The 12,239-nt window shown below is 43.9% G+C and overlaps 1 protein-coding gene across 1 annotated transcript; it reads right to left on the reverse strand.

Annotated features, from left to right (window-relative positions):
• Positions 1-311: 311 nt before the first annotated feature.
• LOC141113349 (avidin-like) lies at positions 312-11,330 on the reverse strand. Its single transcript, XM_073606411.1, has 4 exons — positions 11,265-11,330; positions 2,118-2,334; positions 1,472-1,586; positions 312-366 (listed from the first exon to the last, which is right to left on the reverse strand). The coding sequence occupies exons 1-4, from the start codon at positions 11,328-11,330 to the stop codon at positions 312-314; spliced, it is 453 nt and encodes a 150-aa protein (XP_073462512.1).
• Between the last annotated feature and the right edge of the window lie 909 nt (positions 11,331-12,239).

The raw sequence follows: 12,239 nt of genomic DNA on the forward strand, positions 1-12,239 counted from the left end.
GAGCTCTTAGGGTCCTTTCACACTGGGGCAGTTTGCAGGCGCTATTGCGCTAATAGCGCCTGCAAACCGACCCGAAAGTGCCGCTGCTTTAATTCCAGTGTGAAAGCCCCGAGGGCTTTCACACTGGGGCGGTGCGCTAGCAGGACGGGAAAAAAAGTCCTGCTAGCAGCATCTTTGGAGCAGTGAAGGAGCGGAGTGTATACTGCTCCTTCACCGCTCCTGCCCATTGGCACTTTACCGCCGACCCCGTGTGAAAGGGCCCAAAAAAAAAAAAGAATCCATGCAAACTCCATTTCATCACAATATTTATTTTATGCCAGTTCGTTTTCATCACAATTTTTAGGATAAAAGTAGTCTTCAACAATCCTGAAACAAGAAGCCACATGTTATGTACTGTATATGGTCCACAGACTCAATGAGAAGACATTTTAGCTAAGAATATCTGCAGCAAATGCTTTCCATAAATCTACCCCTCCCCCCCCCCCCCCCCCCACACACACAGAACACTGTTATAAAGGGCATTTGTCATTATAGAAATAAAGTTACAATAGATCCCATTTCCTATCAGGCTAACCATTAGCGCATCCATGGCATTAATCTCTCACACTTATTGCAAGAAAGATCAGGTTATTGCCATGAGCGCTCATAACAGACAAGGCTGGCCATCCCCATGTGCTCATATATGGTCAGACATTCCAATTCTCCCGTGAGGTGCGGTAGTCTCCTGCATTTCTGTGATAGCACCTGCAAGCGCCTCCTGATCTCCCGGGAATGATCATAGAACCGGGGAGGGGGGGGGTGGGGGAGAGCAACAGGAGCCTCTGTCATTCATCTTCAGTGCTGAGAAAGGGACTGGGGAATCTGTGTCCTCAGTCCTTTTCCCTGTCTCAAAGGGGAGATGTTGGGGGTTTAGACCCCTGACATCTCAAAAAAAAAAAAAAAAAAAAAACCCCACACACACACCACACCCACACACCACTCACCCCTGCCAACACTGTCCACTGTCCCAACCCCCCTCCCCCCCCCCCCCAAAAAGCATTGTGATTTTTTGTTTTTTAAAAACTCGAAACGCCGCCTTCCTGAAATTAGTTTTTGCAGGTTGGGATGTCTGTATGGTCAGCCAAGTAGAGCCTATGAAATGAAGTTTAAGTGTGTCACAACCACAGGATATGTGTTTATTAATTTGGAAAGGTCCCATTATTCTCCCCACCCAAGTTGTGAGATACTTCATACATATCAATTTTTAGAGACTTCCACATTCAGTGAGTTCTGCATAGATTAGTTCGTCAGGCGAGTCAGGTGTAATTGCAGTTTCTGTACCATTGGTGAAGCTTTCAGTTTGGACATATGGCAAGAGCCAAGTCTCCATGGACAGGGCTATCTGCACATCACCAAGACTTTACCCCATGCTCTAATATAGCAAGACTTCCTAATTATCAATTTAACAAACTATTTCAGTGGTTCCAATTACCTGGTAGCTTTCCAGTCCTCTTCTTCTGTACTATGTGATCTTATTAGCCACGTGGAGTGCAGATAAGAGCAATGAGGTTTTACGAAGCACTGGCCAATGCATGCAGTGACAGTTTCTGCAAAAAGACATTTGCATTGTAATTAAACTATAGAAAAACTGAGCACTACGGGTGTATTGAAAAAACGAGGCATGGCTAGTCATAACAAAAATGAAGCAAGATGGATATCTATCACCCACAAGTGTTTTTTTTTTTTGTTTTTTTTTTTAACTACAATTCTTTTATTCTGGATTTTTAAATTACAAATGCAGCAATTTAGAAATTGGATGAAATGTTTAGCACTGAAATGTTTTGAAAGATAAATAATGCATTTTTTTATATTACATAGATCAGACCAAAATGAGGAAAGAGGGACAGTCCCTCAAAATCAGGGACAGTTGGGAGCTATGCTTAACCCATAATTGCCTCTCTCTTTCCACAACTTCCAGTACAACAAATATGGCTTGGTCACACCAGCGGGCTTCTGGAGCCATTTGTTGCAGTTTCCAGCTTTGGTAAAATTTAGCCTAATTTAAGCAATTACGTACCAGCAATTTCCTCCATAGACAAGCTTTTTCCATTAAACCACATGAAGTATTGTTCACTCACCTCCTCCTTTCCAGCTTATAGACATGCTAAAGGTTGGCTCTTTCCCTTTCCCAACTGTTCCAATCAGCCTTCCGGTCTTCTCATCACCGCCACCCTCTTGAGAGAGCTTCACAGAAGAGTGCAGAGAACCACCAAGATGTGGTCCATCCCTATGAAGGCTGAGAACTGACCCCTCTGAATTGAACCACACACCAGTCATGTTACACTGTGCCCCCTGCTGGAAAAAAAAAAAAAAAAAAAAAAAAAATTTAGTACCAAAACATTCAAGCTAGTCTGTCAGAGCAGAAGTGAGGCTGCCATTTTTTGAACTCTCATTTTAGACGTGTTCACACTGGTACAACACAACTGTTGTAAGACTGTCATCCTACTTTGCCCTGTGACATCAGTCCTACTTACATCCAACTTGAAGATAAGATTTTGCTCCGACTTTGAGATAGTCTGATTTGTCTCTTGACCAATCAAAACAATCCCAGCATGATAAATTCCTTTTACTACTACAGTAATCACCATGTTAGATGGTTAGGACTAGGGATGAGCTGAACCCCCCCCCCCCCCCCCGGTTTGGTTCGCACCAGAACTTGTGAACAGGCAACAAAATTCAGGCTAACATACGAACACCTTTAAAGGCTATGGGACACAAACATGAAAAACTGAAAGTGCCAATTTTTAAGGCTTATATGCAAGTTCTTGCCATAAAAAAAAAAAAAAAAAAAAAAAAAAAAAAAAAAAAAAGTTTGGGGACCCAGGTCCTGCCCCAAGGGACATGCTTCAATGCAAAAACTGGAGTTAGACTTACCAGTAACTCCTTTTCCAGTGGTCTTCCAGGACAGCCCTTGAGAGATGGAGTCCCTCCCATCGACCCAGGAAACACATTGCCACAGTTCAAAAAGGTGGTCCCTCCGGTCCTTGGTCAGTCATTTACCAAGAACCGAAGGATGGAACTGAAAAATATAACCATAACAGGCAATAACGTTAGTACATCAACATAATCAAAAAAAGGGTGGGATCATGCTGTCCTGGAAGACCACTGGAAAAGGAGTTACCGGTAAGTCCAGCTCCAGTTTTCCCCAGTTTTCCAGGACAGCCCTTGAGAGGATCCCCAAGTACTCACCAGATTAGGGGGGGGGGGGGGGGGGGGTACAACGGCTTGGAGGACTTTCCTCCCAAAAGCCTGATCCTGACTGGACATTAAGTCTAGTCAATAATGCCTTGTAAAGGTGGAGAAGCTTGACCATGTGGGTGCTTTACATATTTGCTCCAGGGTGGCACCAGCTCTTTCTGCCCAGGATGCAGACAATGCCCTTGTGGAGTGGGCTTTAATACACCGAGGATGTTTATTGTCTTATACCCCTCTGCTATAGCTAGCCTAATCCATCTAGCTATGGTGACTTTAGAAGCTTTTTGCCCCTTAGTTGTCCGGGAAAAATGAACAAAAAGTGAATCTGAAATTCTGAATGGACTGGTTACCCTTAGATATTCTAGGATACACCTCCTCACAGCTAATAAATTAAATTGTTTTTCTCTTTCTCATTTGAAGCATTCTGACAGAAAGAAGGGAGGACAATATCTTGTGACCTATAGAAACTAGATGCCACCTTTGGCAAGAACCCAGGGTCCGTCTTTAGGAAGACTATCCTCTAGAATCTGGAGGAATGGCTGATGGAGGGCTTGGATTTCACTAACCCTTTGGGCTGAAGTGATTGCCACAAGTACTGTCCTGAATGTAATTAGTCTTAGAGAGGCCTCTGAGATAGGTTCAAAAAGGTAACCCCCAAAAAGGCCTTAGAACGATTGATAGATCCCAGGATGAAGCTATATTAACTGACTGGTTTGAGTCTAGAGATTGCCTTACAGAACCTAGCAATGAAAGGATCTTCCTGTAACCGTTTCTCCAAGTATACACTTAAGGTGGCTATCTGAACCCAAATAGTACTAGGAGTTAGTCCCTTGTCTATCCCCTCCTGGAGAAACTGTAGGATACTTGCTGTATCCATGTTTACCTCACCTAGGCTATTCAGCCAGCTGTTAAATTTTCTCCAGACTTTCTATAAATAGCTGAGGTGACAGGTTTTCGACTCTGTAGCAAGGTCTGAATCACTCTTACAGTCAGGCCTTTGCTCCTCAATATTTCTTCCTCAGTAACAACGATGAGCGGTTCAGCATGGTTACTTGCGATGAAAGAGGTCCCCGAGACAGAAGGACTTGTCTGCAGGGAAGTCTGAGTAGGTTGGGCCAAAACGGTGCTACCTAAGATTAAACATGTTTCTTCCGCTAGAAATTTCACTAGAACCCTCGGGATGAGGTGAAGCGGAGGAAACACATACGCCAAGCTGAAGGTCCATGGAGTCTGTAAGGCATCTACTGCCAAGGGCTGATCTCCTGGGTATAGCGCAAAAAAAAAAAAAAAAAAAAAAAGGGAACTTTTGCATTCTTTGTTTGCAATTAGGTCCACTACTGGTTTTCCCCATAAGCTGCTATGTAGTCGAACACTTCCGGGTGTAGAAACCATTCTTGATTCGAAACTTTGTCGACTCAAGAAGTCTGCAGTGTTGTTCAGCTCCCCTTTCAGATGTATTGCAGAGATGGATGCTAGATTGGATTCTGCCCATTGAAATATGTGACTGGCTACCAACATTAGTCAAGGACTTCTGGTGACCCCTTGCTTGTTTATATAAGCTACAGCCATCATATTGTATGAACAAACTTGTGGATGATGACCCTGTATTGTGTTCTGAAATGCTAGTAGAGCTCTGAGGATAGCCGTTAGCTCCTTCCAATTGGATGAGAGAAGAAGTTTCTCCTCTGACATCCACCTGCCCTGGGCCCAGCCTGAGTTGAGATGTGCTCCTCAACCCCAGCTGCTCGCATCTGTAGTTAGAATGGATGTGATAGGAGAGATCCAGAGAACCCCTTTGTTTAAATTCTGTGTCCTTCCACCACCAGAGGGAGCGTTTTACTCTGGTGAGGATTGAAATCTCTTCTTCCAGATCCCTGTCTTAACTTTTCCAACAAGAACCTCTGAAGGTCTCTTTGGTGAAAACTGGCCCATTGTACAGCTGGAATGGCTGCTGTCATAAGCCCTAAGACCGACATCACCTCCCTCACTGTACAGTTGGTGCTGCTTTGAAGAAAAGACATTCTCTGCCATAGAGTCAATATCTTTTCTTCCGGCAGGACTATTCTCTGCTCTGACAGGATCTTGTACCCCCCAAGTACAGAATTTCCTGTGTTGGGTTAGTTTTGGACTTTTCCAGACTGATTATCCACCCCAATTGACTCAGGCTGAGCTGTGTTAACTCTAAGTCCTGACAAAGTTGTTGCTCCGAGTGGGCCGTGAGGAGCAAGTCGTCTAGATATGGAATGATTGAGACTAACAAGTCTTAACGGAACTAGTGCCTCCCCGAGAACCTTGGTAAAGATTCTCGGGGAGGATGACAGTCCGAATGGAAGTGCTCTGCACTGTAAATGATACATTTTTATGTCTATCTGAATCGCCATCCGAAGAAATTTCTGGCATTCCTTCCTTATTGGGATATGCAGATAGGCATTCCTTTAATCCAGGGTAGCCATAAACACCTTTTTGGAGGAGATTCCGTATTGAATAAATGGACTCCATTCAAAATTTTGGGTAACTGATAGAGAGGTTCATGATAAATCTGAACTTTCCTGACGGCTTTTTCACCACAAAGATGTGCGAGTAAAAACCGCCCCCCTGTTCCTGAATAGGGACTGGTTTCCCACTATGGGAGAAAAGTCATTAACCTTCCTCCCACAGGGACCTGGATGTCACTGGGGTTTAGGGTTTTGATTGGGGCAGTTAAAAAGTTTGCTTCCTTTTCCTTTACCTTTTTGTCCTGTCCAGTGTTTTTTGGGTTTGAGCTCCTTTTCTGACTTGGAGGGTTCCTTTGAGGGACAAAAAAAAAAAAAAAAAAAAAAAAAAATTTCCTCTGAAAATTTTTTTTAGTGGGAAAGGTTTTTTTTATCCGCCGTTCTAAGGCGGTATCTAATTCAGGCCCGAAGACTAAGTCTCCTGTAAAAGGGACACTGCACAGGCGTCTTTTGGATGCCGTGTCTCCCCACTAAATTTTCATCCATACTGACCTCCTGGCTGCAGTAGAAAGCGTTGTAATTTTAGCCATAAACTTTACGGAATCAGTAGAAGCGTCAGAGATATAACTTGTCGCCTTGAAAAGCATAGGGAAGATTTTCAAGAGCTCCCCCTAGGTGTGTCTGCTTTTAGGTGTTCTTCTAGTTGGGATAACCAGAACTCCAGATTTCTAGCCATGCAAGAAGTGGCTAGAGCTGGTTTTAACCCTGCCATAAAAGCATCCCAGGCCCTCTTTAAGACTGTCTGTTCTCCTGTCCATTGGGTCCTTTCAAATGCCCCATATCCTCAAAAGCAAGGTCAGACTGTTTTGAGACTTTGGACAGAGGGGCGTCTAGTTTAGGATTTTTATTCTAGACTGCCTCTGGGCTCTCATCAAAAGGGGAATCTTCTTTTGAGGGAGTTAGGAAAGAAGACTATCTGGTTCGACCCACTCCTTGCGGACAAGGTCAGAAAGCACTTTATGTACAGGGAATACTTTAGCTTTCTTTTTCCTGCTTTGTTAGCTACAGCCTGATACCCATCCTGGTCTGAGTCTGCATCAGAGGATTCAGGGTTAACTAATGCGGGGCTATGCTCCCTGACTGTATGGGGCTCCCCAGAGCTGGGTGTTGTAAGGCATGGTGAGGGGGGAATCGCAGCTGCTCTACTGGTGGAAGCAGACGTTTTTACATCTGCGATTAACTCCAGCAGAGATTTAAAGGTTGATGCCATCTCATCTTTAAAGGAGCCAAGGAATTTTGCCAAGGGAGAGTCTGCGTGTTTTAAATAAGCCTGCAATACACTGTCTGCCTAAAGCTTTGTTAGAGCCTGAGGACAACTTATTTCCACAATTAGGGCATTTTTTGCGACCCGACTTGTCTTCCCTTGGGGCCTCCTTAGCCTGAAATAGAATAAACGATCTTAGCATCAGAAAACCTTTTAACTCATTGAAAACACCCGTGCTACAACCATCGCTGTATATATCCGGGACTGAGGTATCCACCACCATGAGATACTACAAATCCCAGCCATACAACAAAAACCCCAGAAAAAAAAAAAAAAAAACAAAAAAAAACCACAGTAAGGGCTTGCCCAGCAGCCTACCTGGGTTTGGTTGGTGCCTGCATCCACCGGAGTGTCCTGGGGATTAGCCTCCATGGTCCCCCTCTTGAGCTCCTGGACCCGCTGCTAGTCCGGTATAGCTGGACGCTGGTCGGGATTCTGTAGGCTCAGCGCGGGCTTTCTCCTCCTCCTTGTGCCGCTAGAGACCCGTAACCGGAAGTCTCGGCACACAGCGATGACACGGTTCTGCCGGAAATGATGTCTCTGACCCCCACCGCCATTACAGCAAGGAGCTGGGATGGAAGAATCCATCTACACCGCTCCTGGGGGGAACCTGCATCACCCTGCCACTGGCACACCTCGGCACTGGAAAGGGGGGGGGGGGGTAACGGGTCTGCTCCTGTCAGCTGGACGGTACCCAAGCCACCACTGGATAGGACCCAGTCTCCCTGTGCAGCTCCGCTCCCTTCAGGCACCCCCTGAGAGATATAGTCCTTCTCCTGGTTCCTGGCAAAATGTTCCTCCAACGGAGGAAACACAAATGACTGACCAGGGACCTGAGGGACCGCCTTTTTGAACCGTGGCAATGTGTTTCCTGGGTCGATGGGAGGGACTCCATCTCTCAAGGACTGTCCTGGAAGACAACTTGGGGGGGGGGGGGGTTTAAAAACTGATGTTTTCAGGAGCAGTGATTTTAATAATGCTTAAAGTAAAATTAAAAAAAAAAAAAAAAAAAGTCATTTTTACTATTTTTTTTAAAAATGTTTGTGAATTGGTAGGGGTACCCTTTACCAATTCACATGGGGGGGGCCCAGGATCTGGGCGTCCCCTCTTAAAGGGGCTTCAATATACAGCCACCGGGCAAGGGTTGTGGGGGATGAGGCCTTTGTCCCCATCAACATGGAGACAAGATGTTTTGGGGGCGACTCCAAAGCATCCTCCCCATGTTGAGGGCATGTGGCCTGGTCCGGTTCGTGAGAGGGGCGCTCTCATCACCCCCCTTTCCTGCGGCCTGCCACATTGCATGCTCAAATAAGGGTCTGGTATGGATTTTGGGGGACCCCTATGCCATTTTTTTCTAAATTTGGCGCAGGTTTCCCCTTAATATCCATACCAGACCTGAAGGTCATGGTATGGATTTCAGGGGGACCCCCCATGCAATTTTTTAATTTTGGTTCAGGGTTTCCCTTAAATATTCATACCAGACCCAAAGGGCCTGGTAATGGACTGGGAGGGAACCCATGCCGTTTTTTTACAAATGAGTTTTATCTATATTGGCGAGACCTGACAATTCATTACAGCCACGATCAGTTTTAAATGACTTTTTCTAATTAGAAAGGTCATTTTGCTGTGGTATTGTTCTAAACACGGGAGAACTGCGCCACTTTACAGGCATACTATAGACACCCCCAGGCACGATATGTAAAGGAATATTTCATTTTTTATTGTGTCACTTTAAGCATCATTAAAATCACTGCTCCAAAAAAAAAAAAACAACTTTTTTTTGCATTGATACATATCCCCTGGGGCAGGACCCGGGTCCCCAAACACCTTTTATGACAATAACTTGCATATAAGCCTTTAAAATTAGCACTTTTGGTTTTTCATATTAGTGTCCCATAGACTTTAACGGGGTTCCGCGGCTTTCGAATTTGCCACGAACACTGCATAATGTTTGTTGTTCGCCGAACATCCAAACAACCAAAAGTTCAGCCTGAACTTATGCTCGGGCTGAACCATTCGCCCATCCCTAGTTAGGACAAGGATCCGACTTCAATGATATTCAATGGGCTGAATTAGGACCAAAGTAGTGCAGGAACCTTTCAAAGTTGGACCAGTTAAGACGGCCCTCATAAGGAATCATTGATTTACACACATCACGTGACATGTGCTCCCAAAGTCAGAGCGTAGGTCATACCAATGTGAATCCTGCCTTAGGATCAGTTCACAAGAAAGAAGCAGTCAAGATGCGTTTCTGCACGTAAATTTTCTGGTGCATTCCCCCCTCCCTTTTCCTTTACCTTGACTAAGGACATGTGCGTATTACTGCATTGCAGTACAGTACAGTACAGTAGAATGTTCTATTTTCCTGGAACACATTGGAACTGACCACACTGGTGTAAATTATGTCATTGGAAAACATAACCTATGAGTTTAATGCAGAAAAAATAAAATCTCTCATGCACTGGACTGCATGAGGTGTGAACTGGTCCTTAAAGAATGCAGGGGGGGGGGGTGTCGAATGACGATTTGCCAGGGGTCACCGAATCCTGGGCTGTTCCCGAAGCCCACTCTGCTCTCCCAGCCTTTTCGCCTGTGGCCGCCCAGCTGGGCTGTCCCTGGAGAGCCCGCAGCCGCCCATTCATTTCACAGCATGGCTGGGGGGGCAGAGACTAGAGGGCAGCTGATTGGTGAGAATGTGAAGTGGGAGGGGCTGGAGGAGACACTATCTCCTGATTTCAGCACAGGTGTCTCCCGTCTCCATACCATAGCAGGGCGGAAGCGACATAACGTCACTTCCGTCGTGTCTTAAAGGGCCATTTTTTCAAATGACAATTTTTTTTTTTTTTTTTATATTACATTTTAGTCCAAATACGAGATCTGAGGACTTTTTGACCCCAGATCTCATATTTAAGAGGACCTGTCATGCTTTTTTCTATTACAAGGGATGTTTACATTCCTTGTAATAGGAATAAAAAAAAAAAAAGTGACTTTTTTTTTTTTTTTTTTTTTTACAGTAAAAAAAAAAAAATCAAATTTTTTTTTAAAGCGCCCCATCCCGATGAGCTCATACACAGAAGCGAACGCATATGTAAGTAGCACCCGCATATGAAGACGGTGGTCAAACCACAAATGTGAGATATCGCCATGATCGTTAGAGGAGGTCTAGGGCTAGAATTATCGCTCTAACTCAAAACATGCAACCTGTAGAAATTTTTAAATGTTGCCTATGGAGATTAACGGTAAAAGTTTGACGCCATTCCACAAGCAATTTTGAAGCGTGACATGTTGAGTATCAATTTACTTGGCGTAACATTAGCTTTCACAAAAAAATAAATAAAAACCCCACACACACAAAACACCAAAATCTCAAAATGAGGCTAGTCCTTAAGTAGCAGGATCTTGGGGCCCCTTTGTTAAAGGGGCTTCCAGATTCTGATAAGCCCCCCACAACCACTTGGCAAGGGTTGGGGGGGGGGGGGGGAGGGATGATGAGGCCCTTGTCCCCATCAACATCGGGACGACGCCAAAGCATCCTCCCCATGTTGAGGGCATGTGGCCTGGTACGGATCGGGGGGGGGGGCGCTCCCTTTTCCCCCCCACCCTTTCCTGCCAGGTTGCGTGCTCAGATAAGGGTCTGGTATGGATTTTGGGGGGACCCCCTACGCCATTTTTTTGGTGCAGGGTTCCCCTTAATATTCATACCAGACCCGAAGGGCCTGGTAATTGGGGGGGGGGAACACCCATGCCAATGTCATTTTGCTGTGGTATGGTTTTAAACACAGGAAAGATGCACTACTTTACAGGCATACTAAGGGGACACCCAGGCACAAATATTTAAAAAGGAATATTTCATTTATTGTTTCACTTTAAGGATTATTAAAATCACAGCCTTTTTTTAAAACTTTTTTTTTTTTTTTGCATTGATACATGTCCCTTGGGAAAGGACCCACATCCCCAAAACACTTTTTATGGCAATAACTTGCATAAGCCTTTAAAATTAGCACTTTTGATTTTTCGTGTTCGTGCCCCATAGACTAACCATGTTCACACAAATTTTTTGCCTGTTCGCAAGTTCTGGTGCAAACCAAACCAGTGGGTGTTCAGCTCATTCCTATTCATAAGCACCAATGACCGCCATCTTTCTGAAGCCATGCAACATCACATGCAAGCAGTTCTCACATTCCACAACTAATATACCATGAAGTTTGGAAAACAAAGAAGTGACTGCTAGCTAAATTTCAACACCAAACACATAATGAAAATGAAGAACCTACCACATCACTGCAGTATAAGCTCAGTAACACCAAACAGAGCACAACACCTTTCACAGCTAACTCCATTATATGACTCCTCTGAGCAGTCCAGAACTAACACCACACCTGAGAAGACCCTTTTAAATCGTGAAGCTGCCTATATCATCAGTAGTTTCTAATCACTGATTTATTAGACAATTTACTATAGCAGGCAAGAGGGCTGATTCAGAGCAATACACTTCTGTGATTAGATTTACACAACAACCTTTTACATCATTTTTTACATTTCCACTATGGGCCTATTTACTGGTCGATAATTTTTCATAATTTAATATAATGATTTATGACATATATTGTTTTTTTTAATAACAAACGAGGCTTTCATTTTGGCAACATTGTCTTGCAGAAACTATTTTATTTTTTATGTGATCTATTGGTAAAAATACATATCACAATTACAAAATAAATTTTTTCAATTTTAACCAGTGCTAGTTTTGAAATTAATAGTGGTATACGGTTTATTCAATAATTTGTGCCATTTATAATGACACAAAAATGATTTGATGTTCCAAATCTGGTACTTGCAATTGAAAAAAAAAAAAGCACTATTTGAAATGTTTGCACATGTTTGTGACCCTGAGAACAATGAGTAAAAAAAGGGGAAAAAAAAGTTTTAAGACGTTTCACTTTAATGGCAAAAAAAAGAAAGATAAAAAAGAAAAATAATACTAATGTCTCGTACACACAATCGCACATTCCGACAACAAAATCCATGGATTTTTCCCGACGGATGTTGGCTCAAACTTGTCTTGCATACACGGTCACACAAAGTTGGATGGAAATTCCAAACGTCAAGAACGCGATGATGTACAACACGTATGAGGAGCCGAGAAAAATTAAGTTCAATAGCCAGTGCTGCTCTTCTGCTTGATTCCGAGCATGCGTGGCACTTTGTGTGTCGGAATTGTGTACACACGATCGGAATTTACGAGAACG

The sequence above is a fragment of the Aquarana catesbeiana genome, linkage group LG12 (assembly GCF_042186555.1).
Source record: "Aquarana catesbeiana isolate 2022-GZ linkage group LG12, ASM4218655v1, whole genome shotgun sequence".
Taxonomy (NCBI): Eukaryota; Metazoa; Chordata; class Amphibia; order Anura; family Ranidae; genus Aquarana; species Aquarana catesbeiana.

Coding starts and splice junctions, on each gene's coding strand:
- LOC141113349 (XM_073606411.1), bottom strand. CDS start 11,330: ATGGAGTTAGCTGTGAAAGGTGTTGTGCTCTGTTTGGTGTTACTGAGC. Junction 1,587..2,117: donor TATAAGCTGGAAAGGAGGAG/GTGAGTGAACAA, acceptor GTCTTTTTGCAG/AAACTGTCACTGCATGCATT. Junction 367..1,471: donor GAGGACTGGAAAGCTACCAG/GTAATTGGAACC, acceptor TTCTTGTTTCAG/GATTGTTGAAGACTACTTTT.